The 26,273-nt window shown below is 47.3% G+C and overlaps 1 protein-coding gene across 7 annotated transcripts in view; it reads left to right on the forward strand.

The window, feature by feature from the left end:
- Nucleotides 1-26,273, forward strand: part of LOC121569324 (RAB11-binding protein RELCH homolog) — a 65,526-nt gene that overhangs the window by 28,579 nt on the left and 10,674 nt on the right. For 3 of the 7 annotated variants that reach the window (XM_041880182.2, XM_041880185.2, XM_041880184.2), the window contains 18 exons: nucleotides 6,409-6,521; nucleotides 6,625-6,715; nucleotides 6,943-7,014; nucleotides 7,309-7,449; nucleotides 7,562-7,726; nucleotides 7,964-8,111; nucleotides 8,256-8,412; nucleotides 10,529-10,652; nucleotides 10,759-10,807; nucleotides 11,075-11,154; nucleotides 12,170-12,276; nucleotides 12,762-12,861; nucleotides 15,927-16,009; nucleotides 17,357-17,420; nucleotides 22,111-22,249; nucleotides 22,381-22,497; nucleotides 24,197-24,285; nucleotides 24,496-24,566. In XM_041880182.2, the coding sequence (XP_041736116.1) occupies nucleotides 6,409-6,521; nucleotides 6,625-6,715; nucleotides 6,943-7,014; nucleotides 7,309-7,449; nucleotides 7,562-7,726; nucleotides 7,964-8,111; nucleotides 8,256-8,412; nucleotides 10,529-10,652; nucleotides 10,759-10,807; nucleotides 11,075-11,154; nucleotides 12,170-12,276; nucleotides 12,762-12,861; nucleotides 15,927-16,009; nucleotides 17,357-17,420; nucleotides 22,111-22,249; nucleotides 22,381-22,497; nucleotides 24,197-24,285; nucleotides 24,496-24,566 (1,910 nt within the window). Of the gene's footprint in view, nucleotides 1-6,408; nucleotides 6,522-6,624; nucleotides 6,716-6,942; nucleotides 7,015-7,308; nucleotides 7,450-7,561; nucleotides 7,727-7,963; nucleotides 8,112-8,255; nucleotides 8,413-10,528; nucleotides 10,653-10,758; nucleotides 10,808-11,074; nucleotides 11,155-12,169; nucleotides 12,277-12,761; nucleotides 12,862-13,228; nucleotides 13,274-15,926; nucleotides 16,010-16,215; nucleotides 16,277-16,990; nucleotides 17,306-17,356; nucleotides 17,421-22,110; nucleotides 22,250-22,380; nucleotides 22,498-24,196; nucleotides 24,286-24,495; nucleotides 24,567-26,273 lie in introns of those variants that run through there. The other 4 variants (XM_041880183.2, XM_041880187.2, XM_041880186.2 and 1 more) reach the window with 4 other exon arrangements.

Genomic DNA, 26,273 nt, shown 5'->3' on the forward strand with positions numbered 1-26,273 from the left:
CCATGCTAGAATTTCGATAATTTATGAAAAAGCTTATGTTAGGGGTAATGGCTAGTTTTAGTAATTAGGATTGCATATGTAGTTGTGGCCTGTATATATGCGGTAAAGGGATCAATCGAAATCGACCAAAACAATGGAAACGCCATTGTAATGCCCATGGGGCATAGATCCAGATTTTTTGAATGGCCGCCAATGACGGCGTTCTTTTTCTATCCCCCATGGTCTGCATTCCATTGATCTCTTTACCGCATCTATAGTGGACTGTTTTATACCTCTGACCCTGTGCATTGTCACCCCGCTCCTCTATGATTGGTTCCCATTAGCACTCAGTCTTCTCATTGGTTGATTATTTAATCTCTGATTGGCTGAAACAGGGGCCAACCAGAGCTGATTGAACGTCTATGTATTTTGTATAATTTCACTTAACATTTGTATCTGATTTATAAACTAATGTGAGTGCATTGTGTGAGAAAGACCTGCAGTGTAACTGACGAACTGATTGAAAAACACTATCTGACGTTGGTGTAAAATAAGTCATCACTCTAAACAGTAAATGCTGATGGTTTCTTATCGTGCCTAAAGGCGTCAGCATGCTTCAGTTTGGCTGGCGCTTAGCCTAACCGAACAAGTGTGCTCGCATACTCCGTTAAAATACCTTTGCTTGAAAAAATATAATTAATATAAGATAACTCAAGAAATCTGTCATTCATTTTGATGTTTTTGCAGAGGAGATCTTAGTCACACTCAATGAAAAAAATTGCATGAAAGCGAGTCGCTTCTTGTTGAATGACAACAAAGACTTTATTGAAGAATCCCTACTGTTGACCAATCACTGACGAGTGGGCGTAGACTTCGGCTCCGTTCTTCAGCTTGCCTCCAGAACATTTTTTGTGTGCCCGAACAGCCGAATAAACCCTCACCGAAGTCCAAAACGAACAAACGTCACAAAATGTCGTCATAATATATGCACAAACTCTTCCAAACTGTTTTGGCTGGGAAGTATGCGGACGCATGTTTAAGTCCGCTATGGTTGGATTTGTGTGTTAGATTGTGGTGTGTGAGTTTGTGTGTGAGACTGTGGGGTGTGTGAGTTCATGTGTGAGATTGTGGTGTGTGCGAGTTCGTGTGTGAGATTGTGGTGTGTGCGAGTTTGTGTGTCAGATTGTGGTGTGTGCGAGTTCGTGTGTGAGATTGTGGTGTGTGCGAGTTCGTGTGTGAGATTGTGGTGTGTGTGTGAAGGAGTGGTTGGGAGAGTCAGGTGGGCTCACCACACAGTCTGTGATTTGCATATCACAGTTATGGTTTTAATGATCTTCTGACAGTTATGAAGAATCTGGCTTCCCACCAAAATCTAGGAAAAACAAAGTGAAGACAAAAGAGAGAGATTGTTCTGCCTCTGTGGAGGTGGGTATGGACTTTGTTCTGTGTCTGTTAGAAAGCCAGAATCAACACACACACACACACACCTTTGTGCTCCTACTGTTTGGAGGCCTCCCACTGCCAGCTCAAAAACACACCTTAAGTTCTAAACTTTCCACACTATGGACACGTGACTAGGAACAATAGACGTTTGACTTTGATGACTGACTGAATTAGTGTAACAGTAAAACTCTGCCTGCCACCTGTCCTCTTTACTATCAATACTCATAAATCATTATGGTCTTATGGCAGACAGACCAAGCCTACTCTAAGATACCGCCGAAAGATACTCCCCAATACCTGTATGGTCTTCATGGAACCAGATACTGACCAATACCTGTATGGTCTTCATGGAACCAGATACTGACCCAGTACCTGTATGGTCTTCATGGAACCAGATACCGACCCAATACCTGTGTGGTCTTCATGGAACCAGATACTGACCAATACCTGTGTGGTCTTCATGGAACCAGATACCGACCCAATACCTGTATGGTCTTCATGGAACCAGATACTGACCAATACCTGTGTGGTCTTCATGGAACCAGATACTGACCAATACCTGTGTGGTCTTCATGGAACCAGATACTGACCAATACCTGTATGGTCTTCATGGAACCAGATACTCCCCAATACCTGTATGGTCTTCATGGAACCAGATACCGACACAATACCTGTATGGTCTTCATGGAACCAGATACTGACCCAGTACCTGTATGGTCTTCATGGAACCAGATACTCCCCAATACCTGTATGGTCTTCATGGAACCAGATACTGACCAATACCTGTATGGTTTTCTTGAGAACCAGGACCATAAATAGTCAACAGTCCCACTTCCCATTTTTAAGTGCTTTGCTCAAGGGCACAATCGACAGGTTTTTCACTTAGTCGGCTCGGGTATTTGAACCAGGAACCTTTCGGTTATTGGCTCAACGCTCCTAACCGCTAGGCTACCTGCTGTCCTGATCTACCTGGTCTCTAGCTTACCAGAGAAATAATGACCTATATCCAGCACTGCAGCTGCACCTTACAACTGGCCTGCATCTAAATAGTCTAAAGTGCCTTATCTTGCCCTGATCTGAAAATGTCACTCTGCAATAGGTCCTAGTTGGCCACCCCAGGTCTAAACATGGTGGTACTGCAATAGGTCCTAGTTGGCCACCCCAGGTCTAAACATGGTAGTACTGCAATAGGTCCTAGTTGGCCACCCCTGGTCTAAACATGGTGGTACTGCAATAGGTCCTAGAAGGCCACCCCTGGTCTAAACATGGTGGTACTGCAATAGGTCCTAGTTGGCCACCCCTGGTCTAAACATGGTGGTACTGCAATAGGTCCTAGTTGGCCACCCCTGGTCTAAACATGGTGGTACTGCAATAGGTCCTAGTTGGCCACCCCTGGTCTAAACATGGTGGTACTGCAATAGGTCCTAGTTGGCCACCCCTGGTCTCAATATGGTGGTACTGCAATAGGTCCTAGTTGGCCACCCCTGGTCTAAACATGGTGGTACTGCAATAGGTCCTAGAAGGCCACCCCAGGTCTAAACATGGTGGTACTGCAATAGGTCCTAGTTGGCCACCCCTGGTCTAAACATGGTGGTACTGCAATAGGTCCTAGTTGGCCACCCCTGGTCTAAACATGGTGGTACTGCAATAGGTCCTAGTTGGCCACCCCAGGTCTAAACATGGTGGTACTGCAATAGGTTCTAGTTGGCCACCCCTGGTCTAAACATGGTGGTACTGCAATAGGTCCTAGAAGGCCACCCCTGGTCTAAACATGGTGGTACTGCAATAGGTCCTAGTTGGCCACCCCTGGTCTAAACATGGTGGTACTGCAATAGGTCCTAGTTGGCCACCCCAGGTCTAAACATGGTGGTACTGCAATAGGTCCTAGTTGGCCACCCCTGGTCTAAACATGGTGGTACTGCAATAGGTCCTAGTTGGCCACCCCTGGTCTAAACATGGTGGTACTGCAATAGGTCCTAGTTGGCCACCCCTGGTCTCAATATGGTGGTACTGCAATAGGTCCTAGTTGGCCACCCCTGGTCTCAACATGGTGGTACTGCAATTGGTCCCAGAAGGCCACCCCTGGTCTAAACATGGTGGTACTGCAATAGGTCCTAGAAGGCCACCCCTGGTCTAAACATGGTGGTACTGCAATAGGTCCTAGTTGGCCACCCCTGGTCTAAACATGGTGGTACTGCAATAGGTCCTAGAAGGCCACCCCTGGTCTAAACATGGTGGTACAGCAATAGGTCCTAGAAGGCCACCCCTGGTCTCAACATGGTGGTACTGCAATAGGTCCTAGTTGGCCACCCCTGGTCTCAACATGGTGGTACTGCAATAGGTCCTAGTTGGCCACCCCAGGTCTAAACATGGTGGTACAGCAATAGGTCCTAGAAGGCCACCCCAGGTCTAAACATGGTGGTACTGCAATAGGTCCTAGTTGGCCACCCCAGGTCTAAACATGGTGGTACTGCAATAGGTCCTAGAAGGCCACCCCTGGTCTCAATATGGTGGTACTGCAATAGGTCCTAGTTGGCCACCCCTGGTCTAAACATGGTGGTACTGCAATAGGTCCTAGAAGGCCACCCCTGGTCTCAACGTGGTGGTACTGCAATAGGTCCTAGTTGGCCACCCCTGGTCTCAACGTGGTGGTACTGCAATAGGTCCTAGTTGGCCACCCCTGGTCTAAACATGGTGGTACTGCAATAGGTCCTAGTTGGCCACCCCTGGTCTAAACATGGTGGTACTGCAATAGGTCCTAGAAGGCCACCCCTGGTCTAAACATGGTGGTACTGCAATAGGTCCTAGTTGGCCACCCCTGGTCTAAACATGGTGGTACTGCAATAGGTCCTAGTTGGCCACCCCAGGTCTAAACATGGTGGTACTGCAATAGGTCCTAGTTGGCCACCCCTGGTCTAAACATGGTGGTACTGCAATAGGTCCTAGTTGGCCACCTCGGGTGTAAACATGGTGGCACCATGGTGTCTCCATGGCTGCTCTACCTGCCCACATGTTGACCCAACATTGGCCAGATGTTTTCCTTGGAACATATCTGTGGCTTGGTTCTGGAATAGAATGGGGTCAGATAGGGTTCACTAGTTCTGCAATAGAACAAGGTCAGATAGGGTTCACTGGTTCTGGAATAGAACAATGTCAGATAGGGTTCACTGGTTCTGGAATAGAACAAGGTCAGATAGGGTTCAATGGTTCTGGAATAGAACAAGGTCAGATAGGGTTCACTGATTCTGGAATAGAACAAGGTCAGATAGGGTTCACTGATTCTGGAATAGAACAAGGTCAGATAGGGTTCACTGATTCTGGAATAGAACAAGGTTGAAGTAGGGAAAGCTATACCTAGTCAGTTGCACAACTGAATGCATTAATCCGAAACGTGTCTTCCGCATTTTACCCAACCCCCTGCCTGGCTGCCTTAATCGACGTCTGGGGAGAAATTGTTGTGCGGGTTAACTGCCTTGCTCGAATTCAATTTTAAATTAAATTGTAATCTTGTCTCTAACAGTTTGTGAAAGCACATCAGAATAGTTGTCATTCTGTCTGGGGGTTGTGTTGAGTGTGAAGAACATCATATATTTATTTGAATGAGTGACAGTTGTACTCAGCATCTACCGACATCCAGCATACTCTGAGTGAGTAATTTCAGGGCTTCCCCTCCATTCCCCAGCCTCTCTCACAATTGATAGTCTTTGGTTTTATTTTGTTGTTCTGCCAACATTCAACTTTGGGTTTGGTCATTCTGCCAATGTTCATCAGGAAAATATGAAACCTTCCTGGAAAATCCTGCTGGTTTCAAAAAAGAAAATACATATTTTTAACAGTGTTTTTAAGTGTATCCTCTCTCTCTCTAATTTGGTTGTGTGTGCGGTAGGAAAGTAGAGCTAACCACAGTTTGACCATGAGGCAGAATGAAGGGCTGTCTGCCTGTCCCGTCCCGTCATGAGGCAGTATGAAGGGCTGTCTGCCCGTCCCGTCCTGAGGCAGTTTGAAGGGCTGTCTGCCTGTCCCGTCATGAGGCAGTATGAAGGGCTGTCTGCCTGTCCCGTCCCGTCATGAGGCAGTATGAAGGGCTGTCTGCCTGTCCCGTCCCGTCATGAGGCAGTATGAAGGGCTGTCTGCCTGTCCCGTCCTGTCATGAGGCAGTATGAAGGGCTGTCTGCCTGTCCCGTCCCGTCATGAGGCAGTATGAAGGGCTGTCTGCCTGTCCCGTCCCGTCATGAGGCAGTATGAAGGGCTGTCTGCCTGTCCCGTCCTGTCATGAGGCAGTATGAAGGGCTGTCTGCCTGTCCCGTCCCGTCATGAGGCAGTATGAAGGGCTGTCTGCCTGTCCCGTCCCGTCCCGTCATGAGGCAGTATGAATGGATGTCTGCCTGTCCCGTCCCGTCATGAGGCAGTATGAAGTGATGTCTGCCTGTCCCGTCCCGTCATGAGGCAGTATGAAGGGATGTCTGCCTGTCCCGTCCCGTCATGAGGCAGTATGAAGGGCTGTCTGCCCGTCCCATCCCGTCCTGGAACTAGGCTTTAGTTTTTGTTCTCTCCCTCTCTCTCCAGGCTGGTTCTCGTATGAACTTCACATGACCTTTACTGTTCATGAAGGAACTTGGTCTAAACCAGGGGGTACCAGTCATTCATATTAGAAAACCATGAGACATTGTCATGATACATGGATGTACATGATAACAGCACATTGTTTCCTCTGGTTTCCAGTTAATTTGCCCCTTGTTCTGTTTCTGTTGGTGGTGATTACACAGTGTTGTTCTTAAACTCCCTCTCTCTTACCCATTACCCTGCCCCCCCTTCACCCAAAGAGCCACAAACCCAAACTGATCTCTCTCTCTCGCCTCTCTCTCTCTCTCTCTCTCTCTCTCTCTCTCTCTCTCTCTCTTCTCTCTCTCCCACTCTCTCTCCCACTCTCTCTCTCTCTCATCCCTCTCTCCATCCCTCTGTCTCTCTCTATCTCTCTGTTTCTAGGAGTTGATTCCTCTCATCCTGTGTACGGCGTGCCTCCACCCGGAGCCTAAAGAGAGAGACCAGCTCCTCCACATCCTCTTCAACCTCATCAAGAGACCTGACGACGAACAGAGGTGTGTGTGTGTCTTTTTATACCTATCTGTGGGTTTCTAGGCTGATGATCAAAGATTATCTTGACGGTGTGTGTATTAACTACATGTGTGTGTCTGTCTATAGGCGGATGATCCTAACAGGTTGTGTGGCGTTTGCCAGACATGTTGGTCCTACTAGAATCGAGGCTGAACTCCTACCACAATGCTGGGAACAGGTAGCTACTCCTCTCTCTCTCTCTCTCTCTCTCTCTCTCTCTGAAAATATTCCTAATTTAGTTTTTTGTTGCTGGTGATACACAAACAGTTATTGGTTGCTATGGATACGACCAATATATTATGCCACGTTTCCAATAATATCCCAATAAAGACAGATCAGCATGTTCTAATCTACAGGGTTACCCCTCATCACATCCTCCTCACTCTCTCTCGCTCTCTCCCCCAGATCAACCATAAGTATTCAGAGAGGAGGTTGTTGGTAGCAGAGGCCTGTGGAGCCTTAGCACCTTACCTGCCTGTAAGATTCACGCACACACACTATCTCTCTCTCTCACACACACAGATACATACACACACCAGTACTTACACACATAACACCTGTACTCACATGTTATCACACAGCTTATCTGCCTGTTAGACACTCTGCCTGTGTGTGTGTGTTCTCACTCTGCCTGTGTGTGTGTGTGTTCTCACTCTGCCTGTGTGTGTGTGTGTTCTCACTCTGCCTGTGTGTGTGTGTGTGTGTGTGTGTGTTCTCACTCTGCCTGTGTGTGTGTGTGTTCTCACTCTGCCTGTGTGTGTGTGTTCTCAGAAGGAGATACGTAGTTCGCTGGTGTTGTCCATGCTGCAGCAGATGTTAGCTGAAGACAAGGCAGACATGGTCAGAGAGGCTGTGGTCAAAAGCCTCGCTATCATCATGGGATACATCGACGACCCTGACAAGTACTCCCAGGTGTGTGTGCGTGTTCGAAAGGCTTTCTGACCGTTCTTGTGTTTGGTTGTGTTAAATGAACTGTGGTCATGTTAAAGTGACTGTGGTCGTGTTGTGTTCATGTTGCGGTCAGGGTTTCGAGTTGATGTTGCTGTCCCTCGGTGACCCATCGGAGAGGGTGGTCAGTGCTATCCACCAGGTGTTCATCCCAGCGTTCGCTGCCTGGACCACAGAGCTGGGAAACCTCCAGACCACTCTCATCCCCTCTCTACTGGCCCGCATAGAGAAACTACTCAAGGTAGGTAGAGCCACAGGACTTTGGTTATTTGACATGTGTAAGATTTTTTGTTGTTGTTGTTGATCCCAATGGATCAATAAGGTTGATCAGTAGATGGAGAAGTGAATGCTCTAACCCCCCCCTCTCTCTCTCTCTCTCTCGCTCTCTCTCTCCATCTATCTCTCTCTCTCTCTCTCTCCATCTCTCTCTCTCTCTCCATCTCTCTCTCTCTATCTGTGCCTCCCTCCTTCTCTCCAGCAGGGTGAACATGGTCTTGATGAACACAAGCTCCACATGTTCCTGTCGGCCCTCCAGTCTCTCATCCCTCCTCTGTTCTCTGTGGTGCTCCAGAACGCTCCCTTCACACACAGGGTCAACCTGAAGGGAAACATCCCCCCCATAGAGGGTAGGACACACACACACACATGAAATTGGAAGCCAGTAACCTTGATATGTTCTGACTACCATATTCTCCCACAATCTCTAGTATTTTGCATCCCTGACCTTTAACCCCTGACTCCTAACCTATGACTCCTGTTTGACTCGTCAGTGACGCGGTTCCCTCGGCCAGCGTCCCCTCTTCAGGATTTAGCGACTATCGTGGGCAGCCGGGAGACGCTGAGCGCCCTCCTCATCCTGTATGATTACCAGCTAGAACATGACGGCACTACAGGCTGGGACAGTCTGCTGTGGGTGGTCAACCTACTGTGAGTGGTCTATACACTAAACATTCACATGCATTTATATTTATATATATATATATATATATATATACACACACACACACTGAGTGGACATAACATTAGGAACACCTGCTCTTTCCATGACAAAGACTGACCAGGTGAATCCAGGTGAACGCTATGAACCCTTATTGATGTTAAATCCACTTCAATCAGTGTAGATGAAGGGGAGGAGACGGGTTAAAGAAGGATTGAGACATATTATTTATTTATTTTTATTTTTGGTCATTTAGCAGACGCTCTTATCCAGAGCGACTTACAGGAGCAATTAGGGTTAAGTGCCTTGCTCAAGGGCACATCGACAGATTTTTCACCTAGTCGGCTCGAGGATTAGAACCAGCGACCTTTCGGTTACTGGCACAACGCTCTTACCCACTAAGCTACCTGCCGCCTGACATGGATTGTGTATGTGTGCCATTCAGAGGGTGAAAAGGCAAGACAAAAGATTTAAGTGCCTTTGAACGGGGTATGGTAGTAGGTGCCAGGCGCACCGGTTTGTTTCAAGAACTGCAACGCAGCTGAGTTTTTCACGCTCAACAGTTTCCCGTGCTTATCAAGACGGGTCCATCACGCAAACGACATCCAGCCAACTTGACACAACTGTGGGAAGCATTGGAGTCAACATGGGCCAGCATCGCTGTGGAACGCTTTCGACACCTTGTAGAGTCCATGCCCCGACGAATTGAGGCTGTTCTAAGGGCAAAGGGGGGAGCAACGAAATATTAGGAAGGTGTTCTTAATGTTTTGTACACTCAGTATATATATACACACACACATGCATATACACTATATATACAAAAGTATGTGGACACCCCGTCAAATTAGTGGATTCGACAATTTCAGCCACAGCTGTTGCTGACAGGGGTATAAAATCGAGCACACAGCCATGCAATCTCCATAGACAAACATTGGCAGTAGAATGGCCTTACTGAACAGCTCAGTGACTTTCAACGTGGCACCGTCATAAGATGCCACCTTTCCAACAAGTCAGTTCGTCAAATTTCTGCCCTGCTACAGCTTCCCCGGTCAACTGTAAGTGCTGTTATTGTGAAGTGGAAACATCTAGGAGCAACAACGGCTCATCTGCGAAGTGGTAGGCCACACAAGCTCACAGAACGGGACCGCCGTGTGCTAAACCACGTAGTGCGTAAAAATAGTCTGTCCTCGCTTCCAACACTCACTACCAAGTTCCAAACTGCCTCTGAAAGCAACGTCAGCACAAGAACTGTTGGTCGGGAGCTTCATGAAATGGGTTTCCATGGCCGAACAGCTGCACACAAGCCTAAGATCACCATGCGCAATGCCAAGCGTCAGCTGGAGTGGTGTAAAGCCCGACGCCATTGGACTCTGGAGCAGTGTAAATGCGTTCTCTGGAGTGATGAATCAGTCTTCACCATCTGGCAGTCCGATGGACGAGTCTGGGTTTGGCTTTAGCCAGGAGAACACTACCTGCCCCAATGCATAGTGCCAACTTTAAAGTTTGGTGGAGGAGGAATAATGGTCTGGAGCTGTTTTTCATGGTCCGGGCAAGGCCCCTTAGTTCCAGTGAAGGAAAATCTTAACGCTACAGCATACAATGACATTCTAGACGATTCTGTGCTTCCAACTTTGTGGCAACAGTTTGGGGAAAGCCCTTTCCTGTTTCAGCATGACAATGCCCCCGTGCACAAAGCAAGATCCATACAGAAATGGTTTTTCGAGATTGGTGTGGAAGAACTTGACTGGCCTGCACAGAGCCCTGACCTCAACCCGATCTAACACTTTGGGATGAATTGGAACGCCGACAGCGAGCCAGGCCTAATCTCCCAACCTCAGTGCCCGACCTCACTAATGCTCTTGTGGCTGAATGGAAGCAAGTCCCCGCAGTAATGTTCCAACATCTAGTGGAAATCCTTCCCAGAAGAGTGGAGGCTGTTATAGCAGCAAAGGGGGGACCAACTCCATATTAATGCCCATGATTATGGAATGAGATGTTCGACGAGCAGGTGTCCACATACTTTTGGTCATGTAGTGTATATAGACACACACACAGATACACACACAGACACACACACACTCCTGACCCCCTCTCCTCTCTCTCCAGTCTTCCCCAGCTGATAGAGATAGTAGGTCGTATTAACGTAACCTCCACTACGTGTGTCCATGAGTTCTCACGCTTCTTCTGGAGACTCTGTCGCACGTTTGGCAAGATCTTCACTAACACTAAGGTAAGAATGTCTACTGGTCCACTGTAGGCCTCGTGCTGGACAGAATCTGTGCTCTTCTATTCATTTCATTGGTGCTGACTGTAGCGCTGTGTCCTCTCTCTTTCAGGTAAAACCACAGTTCCAAGAGATCCTACGTCTATCTGAAGAGAATGTTGGTAAGTGGAAGACACAGACCTTTTATACATCATCTATTTTATGGGGATCAGGACTGGGTGTTTCTCACTTCTTCTTCTCATCCTCTGAATATATCTGAAGTTTAAACGAGGTTGTGGTCTGATATCGCTGCCAAGTGTTTTTATTTGTGTCTGGTCTTGTGTGCATGCCAACTATTCTCTGTTTCATAAACTCACTGAACAGGAAATATGTTACATGGTCATATGTCCATTTCTCTTTCTCCAATATTTTTATTCTCTCTCTCCTAGATGCTTTAACAGGGAATGGTATTCTGACCAAGGCTACAGTTCCAGTCTATGCTACAGGAGTACTGACATGCTACAGTCAGGTAAACAAGTGTGTTTTGGTGCATGTTTGTCATTGGGACAGTGATCCGTCTTTCTAATAACTGGGTCATTCCACGTAATGAGTGCCTTTTGCGTCCCTTTCATATTTTAAGTAGACATTTTGCACAAATATTGAATTTTAAAAGCCTTTTATATTAAATGAAGTGCTCTTTAATATAGACCACATGGAAAATTCAATCAATCAGATTTTTTCGATATGAATAAAGACTTGCTAAAAGTGCATTTTGACACCTCTGTGCATCCTCTAGGAAGATTTTAACCCACTTAACCCCATTGTTTCTCCAAGTTTCACCATCATTGTCAAGCCCTAGTTATTTTGTTGCTTTGACAAAGTATTTTCTGAAGATTATTGTTTATTTCATGTGATTTAGTGATTCATTTTAAGAAGGGAAAAAAATCTACCTGTCCCTCATTTTAAGTTCAACCCTGTTCCGTGGTCTGAACTCTCGTTTTAATATGGTGAAACTATTCAAAAGAGAAATTGAACATCTAAAAGTGAAATCATAGTGTAAAAGAAGGTGAACAGGTTCTACTCTTTTTGGGCATTTTCTGTTTTGTGGTGGAAAGCTGAGCGGTCGAGTATAACACGTAAACCCTGTTACCCATAGATAGACAAGCTAGAAATGTTTGAACAATTTATTATAATAAAAATGTGACGCTTGCGTTCAATTGCCACTCCCTGTTGCACACAACGAGCTTCCATTCCCCCTGTCACAAAGGGATTTATGGCTGATTTTAATATGAAATCGTCAACACTGTTCAACCTTATTTAACCTTGTGATATTGGAAAACATGTTTTTTATGAAGTTTGTTAAAATAAACTTTTTTTTTTTTACTAAGTTACACTACTCAAAAAAGACCTAATTGGTGGAACCACCCAACTGTTGACACTCAGCATATAATGTGTCTATAATGTGTGTAATGTGTATAATGTGTCTATAATGTGTGTGATGTGTATAATGTGTGTGTTTATGTGTAATGTGTGTGTTCCACCAGGATGAGGATCGTAAGCTGCTGGTTGGTTTTCTAGAGGACGTCATGACGACCCTGTCTCTCTCCCACGCCCCCCTGGACAGCCTCAAAGCCTCCTTCATAGAGCTGGGGTAACACACGCACACAGATATACACAGACACACACACAGACACAGATATACACAGACACAGATATACACAGACACACACACAGACACACACAGACACAGACACAGATACACACAGACACACACACAGACACAGACACACACAGACACAGATATACACAGACACAGACACAGACACAGATATACACAGACACAGACACAGATATACACAGACACACACACAGACACAGACACAGACACAGATATACACAGACACACACAGACACAGACACAAGAGTCGGAGAGAATGATAACTGTGAAATAAGCAATATATTGTTTTTACTTAGATCTCCCTCTGTCTCTCTCTCCTCCCCCCTCTCTCTTTCTCTCTCTCTCCCCCCTCTCTTTCTCCCCCTCTCTCTCTCTCTCCCCCTCATCTCTTGCTCTCCCACATCTCTCTCTCTCCATCTCTCTCCATCTCTCTCTCTCTCTCTCTCTCTCTCTCTCAGAGCTAACCCAGTGTACCATGAGTTGTTACTGACAGTACTGTGGTACGGGGTGGTCCATACCTCCGCTCTGGTCCGCTGTACCGCTGCACGCATGTTTGAGGTACGACACCCTGCTGCAACGCACCACACACACACATATACACACACACATGTTAACTCACTGAACAACATGCTTTATAGTCTAGTGGCTAATGTCAGACCATGTAAGGATGACACTGTATTTGGATTGCAGTGTTTTTATGGAGACCTGTTTGTCATGGACTAGAAGTTGTCTCCCAGCTGATTTAAACGTACAGTTGTTATAGTGTTGTTGGAACACTGATAAGGTTCTAAAGGTTTTTATTATGCAAACAGAACTATACTGGTTTGCAATGCCTCCCGATGTGTTTCCCCTGCAGCAGACTCTGCTTGTTATTGCCTACCCTCTCTATGGTCTGATTAGATTTGAATCCCTAACCCCTTCCCAGAGCCAGTACCCCTTCCTTGTGAACACCTAAGAGGTAGGAGCTAGGGAAAAGCCTAGGACCAAAATAGAATAAGACCTAGATAAAATACACTCCTGATGAAGAGGAGATGTTGTTGCACTCTCCCCCTCCCCCCTCATAGTGGTATAGACACCCCCCTCCCCCTCCCCCCTCATAGTGGTATAGACACCCCCCTCCCCCTCCCCCCTCATAGTGGTATAGACACCCCCCCCCCCCTCCCCCCTCATAGTGGTATAGACACCCCCTCCCCCATCATAGTGGTATAGACACCCCCCTCCCCCTCATAGTGGTATAGACACCCCCCTCCCCCCTCATAGTGTTATAGACACCCCCTCCCCCTCATAGTGGTATAGACACCCCCCTCCCCCCTCATAGTGGTATAGACACCCCCTCCCCCTCCCCCCTCATAGTGGTATAGACACCCCCCCTCATAGTGGTATAGACACCCCCCTCCCCTCCCCCCCTCATAGTGGTATAGACACCCCCCTCCCCCCTCATAGTGGTATAGACACCCCCTCCCCCTCATAGTGGTATAGACACCCCCCCCTCCCCCTCATAGTGGTATAGACTCCCCCTCCCCCCATCACTGTCATAGTGGTATAGACACCCCCCTCCCCCCTCATAGTGGTATAGACTCCCCCCTTCCCCCTCATAGTGGTATAGACACCCCCCTCCCCCCTTCACTGTCATAGTGGTATAGACACCCCCCTCCCCCCTCCTCCCTCATAGTGGTATAGACACCCCCCCCCTTCACTCTCATAGTGGTATAGACACCCCCCTCCCCCCTCATAGTGGTATAGACACCCACCTCCCCTCCCCCTCATAGTGGTATAGACACCCCCCGTCCCCCCTCCCCCTCATAGTGGTATAGACACCCCCCTCCCCCCTCATAGTGGTATAGACACCCCCCTCCCCTCTCCCCTCATAGTGGTATAGACACCCCCCTCATAGTGGTATAGACACCCCCCTCCCCCTCCCCCTCATAGTGGTATAGACACCCCCTCCCCTCCCCCCCTCATAGTGGTATAGACACCCCCTCCCCCCTCATAGTGGTATAGACACCCCCCTCCCCCCTCATAGTGGTATAGACACCCCCCCGTCCTCCTCCCCCCTCATAGTGGTATAGACCCCCCCCCCGTCCTCCTCCCCCATCATAGTGGTATAGACACCCCCCTCCCCCCTCATAGTGGTATAGACACCCCCCTCCCCCTCATAGTGGTATAGACACCCCCCTCCCCCCTCCCCCCTCATAGTGGTATAGACACCCCCCCCCCCCTCCCCCTCATAGTGGTATAGACACCCCCCTCCCCCTCCCCCCTCATAGTGGTATAGACACCCCCCTCCCCCCTCATAGTGGTATAGACACCCCCCTCCCCCTCATAGTGGTATAGACACCCCCCTCATAGTGGTATAGACACCCCCCCGTCCCCCTCCCCCTCATAGTGGTATAGACACCCCCCTCCCCCTCCCCCCCTCATAGTGGTATAGACACCCCCCTCCCCCCTCATAGTGGTATAGACACCCCCCTCCCCCTCCCCCCTCATAGTGGTATAGACACTCCCCCTCCCCCTCCCCCCTCATAGTGGTATAGACACCCCCCTCCCCCCTCCCCCTCATAGTGGTATAGACACCCCCCTCCCCCCTCATAGTGGTATAGACACCCCCCTCCCCCCTTCACTCTCATAGTGGTATAGACACCCCCCTCCCCCCTTCACTGTCATAGTGGTATAGACACCCCCCTCCCCCTTCACTCTCATAGTGGTATAGACACCCCCCTCCCCCTTCACTCTCATAGTGGTATAGACACCCCCCTCCCCCCTCCCCCTCATAGTGGTATAGACACCCCCCCCTCCCCCCTCCCCCCTCATAGTGGTATAGACACCCCCCTCCCCCCTTCACTCTCATAGTGGTATAGACACCCCCTCCCCCCTTCACTGTCATAGTGGTATAGACACCCCCCTCCCCCTTCACTCTCATAGTGGTATAGACACCCCCCTCCCCCTTCACTCTCATAGTGGTATAGACACCCCCCTCCCCCTTCACTCTCATAGTGGTATAGACACCCCCCTCCCCCTTCACTCTCATAGTGGTATATCCCACCCTACCATTCTCAGCAGGCTAGGTAGAGCCCTAACCCTAACCACAGATGTAGGATCAGATTCCTCTGCCCCCAGTCCAAACCATCACTATTAAGGCATGGACAAAGATCTGACTCTGGACCAGTGGTTAGGGGGTAACTTCTACCAGCTCTGTTCGCTTGGCTCCTCACTTATTATTTGTTGTTAATTTTTTTGTTTATGTGTGTGTTGTTTTGTTGTGTGTGTGTGTTTGGTTGTGTGTGTGTGTGTGTTTGGTTGTGTGTGTGTGTGTTTGGTTGTGTGTGTTTTGGTTGTGTGTGTGTGTGTGTGTGTGTGTTTTGGTTGTGTGTGTGTGTGTGTTTGGTTGTGTGTGTGTGTGTTTGGTTGTGTGTATGTTTACTTGATGGCGTGCATGACCTGCGTACCTGCCATGCCGCTGCTGCTACTTCTTGTCGTTGTATATCACTTTTTTCTGTTTTGTTTTCCTTTTTCCCCCTCCTCCTCCCTCTCTCGGTGTGTTGCCGTGATACTGCTGGCTCTGTCCGTGGCCCGCCCCTGGGCTGTTACATCACTGTGACCTCACGGCTGTGTTGTCCAATCAGCTGCTGGTGAAGGGGGTGAATGAGACGCTGGTGGCTCAGAGGGTGGTGCCCGCTCTCATCACGCTCTCCAGCGACCCTGAAATGTAAGTGTCCCCCTGCTGCCTTGTCTGGCCACCTCGACCCTACCACCTCGCAGGAAGAACCCCACATCATCGGGAGATTTTGATTGGTTTAATAGTGGATTTGATTGGGGCAGACAGTCAAAGAGCTCAAAAAGCTAAACAAATACGACCACAAGGTAAATTACGTGAACTTGACTAAAGTGAACTAAATTGTGTCTCAAACTCAGGGATAGAGACACTGAGGCATTGCAGCATGAATCCAGTGCAAAGTAGGTGCTCTCTCTAAAAGTGTATATTTTCTCTGCTCTCTCAGATGTTTTCAAGTCTGTCTGACTCTGGGTAAAAATCTTCTTTGGGGTTTCTTCCTGTTGAGGTGCGGTCGACCGGTTCTGTGATGTTAATGTTTACTGTCTCTAAAACCACACATCATCAGTGTGCGACATTAACCATCACAAGCTATTATCGCATCATCAGCCTGCGCCACTAACCCACATCCCGGTCGTCTCAATATAACCATGCTTGAAAGGACGGAGGTATGATGCTTTCTAACCATAACATGTGATTTAAACACTAACCCAAACCCTTACCTCTAACCTAAACCATTTCATAAACCCAAACGTTAACTCTTTAATTAATACCAAATATCTAATGTACTGAAGATATAAGGGAGATTGTCCTTTCTGGCATAGCCGTCTAGTAACTACCCAATCATGTTCATCGCATCATCAGTCTACCGACACTAACCCAACTTGCGCTCTGATTGGCTGCATTTAGAGGCATCCCAGCATGCTCAGCTGTAATGCCTTACCCCCCTCCCCCTTCCTCCTCCTCACCCAGATCCCCCCCTCAGCCTCCAACTCTCAGGTCCTGGACGATTGTCTTCACCTCTCCCTCCCTCCTAACCTCTCCCTCCATCCTAACCTCTTCCTCTCTCTCTCCTAACCTCTCCCTCTTCCTCTCGCCCTCCTAACCTCTCCCTCTCTCCCTCCTATCCGTTTCCAGTTGATTCTGCGAGGCATGTCAGAACCTTTAATAGACCGTTGGGTGGCCCCAGCTCTCATAACACTGTGCACTGGGCCTGAATTGTGAGTCAACAAAGACGTTTTCGCTCCTCTTCTCCTCTCTCTCCCTCTCGCTCCCTCTCCCTCCTCTGCATCCTCGTGGTTTCTTTGAATGTATTATATTGTTTAAATCCATACTGACACTGGACTGATCTAACATCACCATTAACCTTGGCATTAACATACATGATCCACACTGATGATTGGTTGGTGTTGCTCAGTGTTCTATTGCTATAGTCTGAGCTGCATCTTGGAGTGTTTATAAAGCAGAGACCTGGTTCTATTCTAACTCCTGTCTGGGTTATAGTTCAGTCAGGATATCTACTATCCCTGCCTTTGGCACCATCATGGAGACGGTCACGCAGAAAGAGGTACGAACATCTATATTTACAAACAGACATACACTACCGTTCAAAAGTTTGGGGTCACATAGAGTAGCAAAGAAAAAGCCATATCTCAGACTGGCCAATAAAAATAAAAGATTAAGATGGGCAGTCTGAGATATGGCTTTTTCTTTGCCTAGAAGGTCAGCATCCCGGATTCGCCTCTTCACTGTTGAAGTTGAGACTGGTGTTCTGCGGGTACTATTTAATGAAGCTGCCAGTTGAGGACCTGTGAGGCGTCTGTTTCTCAAACTAGACACTCTATTGATGTTAATGAACAGCGCCGGAGAAGATGGCTGCCGTTTTACAGCCCTCTAACCATTTGTACTATTATGTGTGTTTTTCCGCGTTATTTGTAATTTATTTTGTACATAATGTTTCTGCCATCGTCTCTTAACCAAAAAGAGCTTCTGGATATCAGGACAGCGATTACTCACCTCGTATTGGACGAAGATTTTTTCTTCAACGAGGCGGCGGCGAAGGATATCATGCAGACACCCGACAAGGCCCAAATCCCCGTCATTCGCGTGAGGAAGAGACGGAGATATCGTGGACGTAGATTGGGGTGCCTTGTAAGGATCCGACGGCGAGCGAGTAAACTGCCTCTTCCATCAATCCTATTAGCCAATCTTCAATCACTGGATAACAAATTGGATGACCTAAGATTACGGTTATCCTACCAACGGGACATTAAAAACTGTAATATCCTATGTTTCACCGAGTCGTGGCTGAACGACGACAATGATAACATACAGCTAGCGGGCTATACGCTACATCGGCAGGATAGAACGGCTGACTCCGGTAAGACAAGGGGTGGCGGTCTGTGTATATTTGTAAACAACAGCTGGTGCACAAAATCAAATACTAAGGAAGTCTCGAGGTTTTGCTCGCCTGAGGTAGAGTATCTTATGATAAGCTGTAGACCACACTATTTACCAAGAGAGTTTTCATCTATATTTTTCATAGCTGTCTATTTACCACCACAAACCAATGCTGGCATTAAGATTGCACTGAATGAGTTGTACAAGGCCATAAATCAACAGGAAAACGCTCATCCAGATGCAGCGCTCCTAGTGTCCGGGGACTTTAATGGAGGGAAACTTAAATCCGTTCTACCTAATTTCTACCAGCATGTTAAATGTGCAACCAGAGGAAAAAAAACTCTAGACCACCTTTACTCCACACACAGAGACGCATACAAAGCTCTCCATCGCCCTCCATTTGGCAAATCTGACCATAACTCTATCCTCCTGATTCCTGCTTATAAGCAAAAACTAAAGCAGGAAGCACCAGTGACTCGGTTAATAAAAAAGTGGTCAGATGACGCAGATTTTAAGCTACAGGACTGTTTTGCTAGCACAGACTGGAACATGTTCCGGGATACTTCAGACAGCATTGAGGAGTACACCACATCAGTCACTGGCTTCGTCAATAAGTGCATCGATGATGTCGTCCCCACAGTGACTGTACGTACATACCCCAACCAGAAGCCATGGATTACAGGAAACATCCGCACTGAGCTAAAGGGTAGAGCTGCCGCCTTCAAGGAACGGGACTCTAACCCGGACACTTATAAGAAATCCCGCTATGCCCTCCGACGAACCATCAAACAGGCAAAGAGTCAATACAGGGCTAAGATTGAATCGTACTACACTGGCTCTGACGCTCGTCGGATGTGGCAGGGCTTGAAAACTATTACAGACTACAAAGGGAAGCACAGCCGCGAGCTGCCCAGTGACACAAGCCTACCAGACGGAGCTAAACCACTTCTATGCTCGCTCGAGGCAAGCAACACTGAAGCATGCATGAGAGCACCAGCTGTTCCGGATGACTATGTGATCACGCTCTCCGTAGCCGATGTGAGTAAGACTTTTAAGCAGGTCAACATTCACAAGGCCGCAGGGCCAGACGGATTACCAGGACGTGTACTCCGAGCATGTGCTGACCAACTGGCAAGTGTCTTCACTGACATTTTCAACATGTCCCTGACTGAGTCTGTAATACCAACATGTTTCAAGCAGACCACCATAGTCCCCGTGCCCAAGGACTCTAAGATAACCTGCCTAAATGACTACCGACCCGTAGCACTGACGTCTGTAGCCATGAAGTGCTTTGAAAGTCTGGTCATGGCTCACATCAACAGCATTATCCCAGAAACCCTAGACCCACTCCAATTTGCATACCGCCCCAACAGATCCACAGATGATGCAATCTCTATTGCACTCCACACTGCCCTTTCCCACCTGGACAAGAGGAACACCTACGTGAGAATGCTATTCATTGACTACAGCTCAGCATTCAACACCATAGTGCCCTCTAAGCTCATCACTAAGCTAAGGATCCTGGGACTAAACACCTCCCTCTGCAACTGGATCCTGGACTTCCTGACGGGCCGCCCCCAGGTGGTAAGGGTAGGTAACAACACATCTGCCACACTGATCCTCAACACGGGGGCCCCTAAGGGGTGCGTGCTCAGTCCCCTCCTGTACTCTCTGTTCACCCATGACTGCATGGCCAGGCACGACTCCAACACCATCATTAAGTTTGCAGACGACACAACAGTGGAAGGCCTGATCACCGACAACGATGAGACAGCCTATAGGGAGGAGGTCAGAGACCTGGCCGTGTGGTGCCAGGATAACAACCTCTCCCTCAACGTGATCAAGACAAAGGAGATGATTGTTGACTACAGGAAAAAAAAGAGGACTGAGCACGCCCCCATTCTCATCGACGGGCTGTAGTGGAACAGGTTGAGAGCTTCAAGTTCCTTGGTGTCCACATCACCAACAAACTATCATGGTCCAAACACACCAAGACAGTCGTGAAGAGGGCACGACAAAGCCTATTCCCCCTCAGGAGACTGAAAAGATTTGGCATGGGTCCTCAGATCCTCAAAAAATTATACAGCTGCACCATCGAGAGCATCCTGACTGGTTGCATCACCGCCTGGTATGGCAACTGCTTGGCCTCCGACCGCAAGGCACTACAGAGGGTAGTGCGTACGGCCCAGTACATCACTGGGGCAAAGCTTCCTGCCATCCAGGACCTCTATACCAGGCGGTGTCAGAGGAAGGCCCTCAAAATTGTCAAAGACCCCAGCCACCCTAGTCATAGACTGTTCTCTCTGCTACCACACGGCAAGCGGTACCGGAGTGCCAAGTCTAGGTCCAAAAGACTTCTCAACAGCTTTTACCCCCAAGCCATAAGACTCCTGAACAGCTAATCATGGCTACCCGGACTATTTGCACTGCCCCCCCACCCCATCCTTTTTACGCTGCTGCTACTCTGTTAATTATTTATGCATAGTCACTTTAACTCTACCCACATGTACATATTACTTCAATTATCTCAACTAGCCGGTGCCCCCGCACATTGACTCTGCACCGGTACCCCCCTGTATATATAGCCTCCCTACTGTTATTTTATTTTACTTCTGCTCTTTTTTTCTCAACACTTTTTTTGTTGTTGTTTTATTTTTACTTTTTTTGTTAAAATAAATGCACTGTTGGTTAAGGGCTGTAAGTAAGCATTTCACTGTAATGTCTGCACCTGTTGTATTCGGCGCATGTGACCAATACAATTTGATTTGATTTGATATTTGTCCTCTTGCTCAGTTGTGCACCGGGGCCTCCCACTCCTCTTTCTATTCTGGTTAGAGCCAGATTGCGCTGTTCTGTGAAGGGAGTAGTACACAGCATTGTACGAGATCTTCAGTTTCTTGGCAATTTCTTGCATTGAATAGCCTTCATTTCTCAGAACTAGAGTAGACTGACGAGTTTCAGAAGAAAGTTATTTGTTTCTGGCCATTTTGAGCCTGTAATCAAACCCACAATTGCTGATGCTCCAGATACTAAACTAAGTCTCAAGAAGGCCAGCACAACAGTTTTCAGATGTGCTAACATAATTGCGAAATGGTTTTCTAATGATCAATTAAATTAGCCTTTTAAAAAGATAAACTTGGATTAGCAAACACAACGTGCCATTGGAACACAGGACTAATGGTTGCTGATAATGGGCCTCTGTACGCCTATGTAGATATTCTATAAAAAATCTGCCGTTTCCAGCTACAATAGCCATTTTTACAACATTAACAATGTCTACACTGTATTTCTGATCAATTTGATGTTATTTTAATGGACAAAAATATTGCTTTTCTTTCGAAAACAAAGACATTTCTAAGTGACCCCAAACTTTTGAACGGTAGTGTACATGAACATACTAAACACATGCATAAACAAGTCTGGGTTGTATGTTTGAGAACAGGTGTGTATATTAATGTGTGTGTGTGTATATTAATGTGTGTGTGTGTATTTAATGTGTGTGTATATTCGTGTGTGTGTGTGTGTATTAAATGTGTGTGTGGGTGTGTATATTAATGTGTGTGGGTGTGTATATTAATGTGTGTGGGTGTGTATATTAATGTGTGCGTGTGTGTGTATTCATGTGTTTGTGTCTGTATTAATGTGTGTGTGTATTAATTAGTGTGTGTGTATTAATGTGTGTGTATTAATGTATGTGTGTGTGTGTATTAATGTGTGTGTGTGTGTGTGTGTGTGTGTGTGTGTGTGTGTGTGTATATTAATGTGTGTGTGTGTGTATTAATGTGTGTGTGTGTGTATCAATGTGTGTGTGTGTATTAATGTGTGTGTGTGTGTATTAATGTATGCGCGTGTCCCAGCTGTTGGAGCGTGTGAAGATGCAGCTAGCGTCGTTCCTGGAGGACCCACAGTACCAGCACCAGCACTCTCTACACATGGAGATTATCAGGACCTTCGGACGGGTCGGACCCAACGCTGAGCCACGCTTCAGAGACGAGTGTCAGTACTGTCACACACACACACACACACACACACACACACACACACACACACACACACACACACACACACACACACACACACACACACACACACACACAGTAATATTGTCTGTGTTTTCCATCTATCAGTTGTGCTCCCCCACCTCCACAAGCTAGCGTTGGTTAACAACGTCCAGGCGACAGACAGTAAGAGGATAGACATCGCTACTCAGCTGTTTGAGGCCTACAGCGCTCTCTCATGCTGCTGTATCCTTCACCTTGTGGAGCACCACCGTGTGTGTGTGTCCTGCTACTGTGTACAGAACTTACCTCACCCTTTAATCGTCGTTGAGGCGAACAGCTACATGTAACGAGTTGAGTCAAGAGGCCTTTAAAAGGATAAGCTAAACCAGGGCAATAGTTCATAGACTAGCGGTATGTACAGAGTGTTGGCTTGGCTTGGGTTCAGGGGAGAAGGTTTTATGTAACTTTTAGAGCCGTGACTCAGAATATGTCTTTAAAATAACATGACCTGGGTCAAGACTAGGTTAGTGTAGTCAGTGGATCCTATGGGGCGGGTGGTTAAAAACTTAATTATTTGTGGTTCTGGGCTCAACTTGCCCTGCCTCATTAGACAGGTATATATACACTGAATTAGTTTTCTATTATAGCTGTATGTGTGTGTGTGCCTTCAAACTTTTTTTTAGCTGTCAACTATTTTATCTGGACTAAAAGGTCTTTGGTCTTTGGCATCAACTTTGATCTTTGTATATGTGTGACAGAGGTGTGTGTGTGTGTGTGTGTGTGTGACAGAGGTGTGTGTGACAGAGTGTGTGTGTGTGTGTGTGTGACAGAGGTGTGTGTGTGTGTGTGTGTGTGTGTGTGTGTGTGTGTGTGTGTGTGTGTGTGACAGAGGGGTGTGTGTGTGTGTGTGTGTGTGTGTGTGTGTGTGTGACAGAGGTGTGTGTGTGTGTGTGTGACAGAGGTGTGTGTGTGTGTGTGTGTGTGTGTGTGTAGATTGTGCAGTGGTTGCCTGTCCCGTTGGCGAGTGGAGAAAGGAAAATAAACTCTCTCCGTTTTGGGGCTGTAGGCGGATTACAGGGTTGACTGAGCGGAGAGAGGGAGGGAGTTAGAGACGGACCACAGCCCACAGAGAGAAGGAGAGCGAGGGAGTTAGAGACGGACCACAGCCCACAAATAGGAGAGCGAGGGACAGAGAAAGAGACCACAGAGAGAGGGAGAAGCCAGGAGAGAAAATGAGACAGGGAGAGCTGCCTCCAAGCCTTTGGTCAGAGGTTCCAACCATAGGGCTCAGTGCGTGCATGCGTGCACGTCCTTCCCTGAATGTGTTCCCAAAATGGTGTGGTTTCACAAGGGTATATTTCACAGCTCAGAGACCTCCCTAACCTTCTCTCTGGTGACCTTCATACACACACACACACACATCTACCCACCCACCCACCAGCTGGCTGAGGATTGGTACTGTGTGAGTATAGCAGGCTATACTGGGGGTCTCATGTAGCGTTGGTCACAGTGCCTAAACCCCTGACAGATCACTCACTATCAGCGCCTGGGGCTGTGACATCATCAGTGTGTGCGACGAGCCAGTGGAAGTACTGTGGCCCTCTGGGTAATGTAGTCATATAACAGCCTCACTAATCTTACCTACTTGTTGTTAAACTGTGTTAGTGTTTGGTTGTCCAGTGTTCACTGTTGTTAAACTGTGTGTACTGTAAGTGTTCAGTTGTCCAGTAGGTTTTGTAAAACTCTGTGTTGGTATTTGGTTGTCCAATATTAGTCTAGTTAAACTCTGTTAGTCTTCAGTTGTACAGTAAAACATTTATTTAAACTGTTTGGTTGTCCAATATGTGTTGTTAAACCCCTGTGTTAGTATTTAGTTGTCTGGTAAGTTTTGTTCAACTCTGTGTTAGTGTTTGGTTGTCCTCTCCTTGACATCCTGTTCCAGTCATCTCAGAGGAGCTTATGGTGAATCACTTCCTGCCTGGCCTGAGGTGTCTGAGGACGGACATGGAACAGCTATCTCCTGAACACGAGGTACACACACACACACACACACACACTGACCACACAGTAGCTCTTCCAAACTACATCAACTGACCTGTTTCCCATGCCAGCTAAAGACCAGCTGGTTCCCTGTCCCAGTCCACTCACCACAGCGTGATGTTGTCTCCAGCAGGGAAACTCACCAGGCATACTTTCCACAGCACAGCAGTCTGGTATGTTTTCCACTGTGTCTTGTTGCAGGTGATCCTTACCTCCATGATAAAGGAGGGGGAGATGAAAGTAGAGAACAGAGGTATTGGACAGGCCGAGGGGTGAGTACTAACACACACCATTAAAACAGCGCCCCTATGTATGTATGCTATGTCAGAGCATTCAAAACACACACACACACACACTCACACTTTCCTAGCCTGCTGGTTTTGATCCCAAACCATGAGTGGTTTTTTAAAAATTTTTTGTCATTTAGCAGACGCTCTTATCCAAAGCGATTTACGGTAGTGAGTGCAAACATTTAAATATTTTTTTCATACTGGTCCCCCGTGAGAATCGAACCCACAACCTTGGCGCTGCAAGCACCATGCTCTATCAAATGAGCTACATGGGACTTGCTGGGTCACAGTCACATGACCCTCCTCTGGAAGCCTAGCTTCAGAAAACAAGTAGAGAAACTGAAGCTTTAGATTCAGATCATTGGTGAGGGAGGAGAGCAGAAAGCCTTCAAAGAGCATTGAGACCCAGCCGTAGTGTGGGTGAGAGAAGGAGAGGAGGTTAGGGAGGAGTAGAGTAAAGAGCATTGAGACCCAGCCGTAGTGTGGGTGAGAGAAGGAGAGGAGGTTAGGGAGGAGTAGAGTAAAGAGCATTGAGACCCAGCCGTAGTGTGGGTGAGAGAAGGAGAGGAGGTTAGGGAGGAGTAGAGTAAAGAGGCATTGAGACCCAGCCGTAGTGTGGGTGAGAGAAGGAGAGGAGGTTAGGGAGGAGTAGAGTAAAGAGCATTGAGACCCAGCCGTAGTGTGGGTGAGAGAAGGAGAGGAGGTTAGGGAGGAGTAGAGTAAAGAGCATTGAGACCCAGCTGTAGTGTGGGTGAGAGAAGGAGAGGAGGTTAGGGAGGAGTAGAGTAAAGAGCATTGAGACCCAGCCGTAGTGTGGGTGAGAGAAGGAGAGGAGGTTAGGGAGGAGTAGAGTAAAGAGCATTGAGACCCAGCCGTAGTGTGGATGAGAGAAGGAGAGGAGGTTAGGGAGGAGTAGAGTAAAGAGCATTGAGACCCAGCCGTAGTGTGGATGAGAGAAGGAGAGGAGGTTAGGGAGGAGTAGAGTAAAGAGCATTGAGACCCAGCCGTAGTGTGGATGAGAGAAGGAGAGGAGGTTAGGGAGGAGTAGAGTAAAGAGCATTGAGACCCAGCCGTAGTGTGGGTGTCTTTGGGTAAAGTTTCTCCATCTTGTTGACATGTGTTTCTGCCTCATTAAAAGCAAAACCTAAGGTGTGTGGGTGTGTGTACCCTCAGAACATTTCAACATTTTAACTCTGAGGCTGTAGCCTAGCAACACACACCCAATCATTTTCTGACTCAGTCGTTTCTATTCCTGTTCAATTATAACTTCATCATTTCTATCACCATGTCTTTAGAGTCAGTCATCATCATGTGTCAGAGACAACAGTTTTAACTTTAGAATCTCTGTTATCATCACACAGTGTCAGAGACAACAGTTATAACTTTAGAATCTCTGTCATCATCACACAGTGTCAGAGACAACAGTTATAACTTTAGAATCTCTGTTATCATCACACAGTGTCAGAGACAACAGTTATAACTTTAGAATCTCTGTTATCATCACACAGTGTCAGAGACAACAGTTATAACTTTAGAATCTCTGTTATCATCACACAGTGTCAGAGACAACAGTTTTAACTTTAGAATCTCTGTTATCATCACACAGTGTCAGAGACAACAGTTTTAACTTTAGAATCTCTGTTATCATCACACAGTGTCAGAGACAACAGTTTTAACTTTATAATCTCT

The sequence above is a fragment of the Coregonus clupeaformis genome, chromosome 7, assembly GCF_020615455.1.
Source record: "Coregonus clupeaformis isolate EN_2021a chromosome 7, ASM2061545v1, whole genome shotgun sequence".
NCBI lineage: Eukaryota > Metazoa > Chordata > Actinopteri > Salmoniformes > Salmonidae > Coregonus > Coregonus clupeaformis.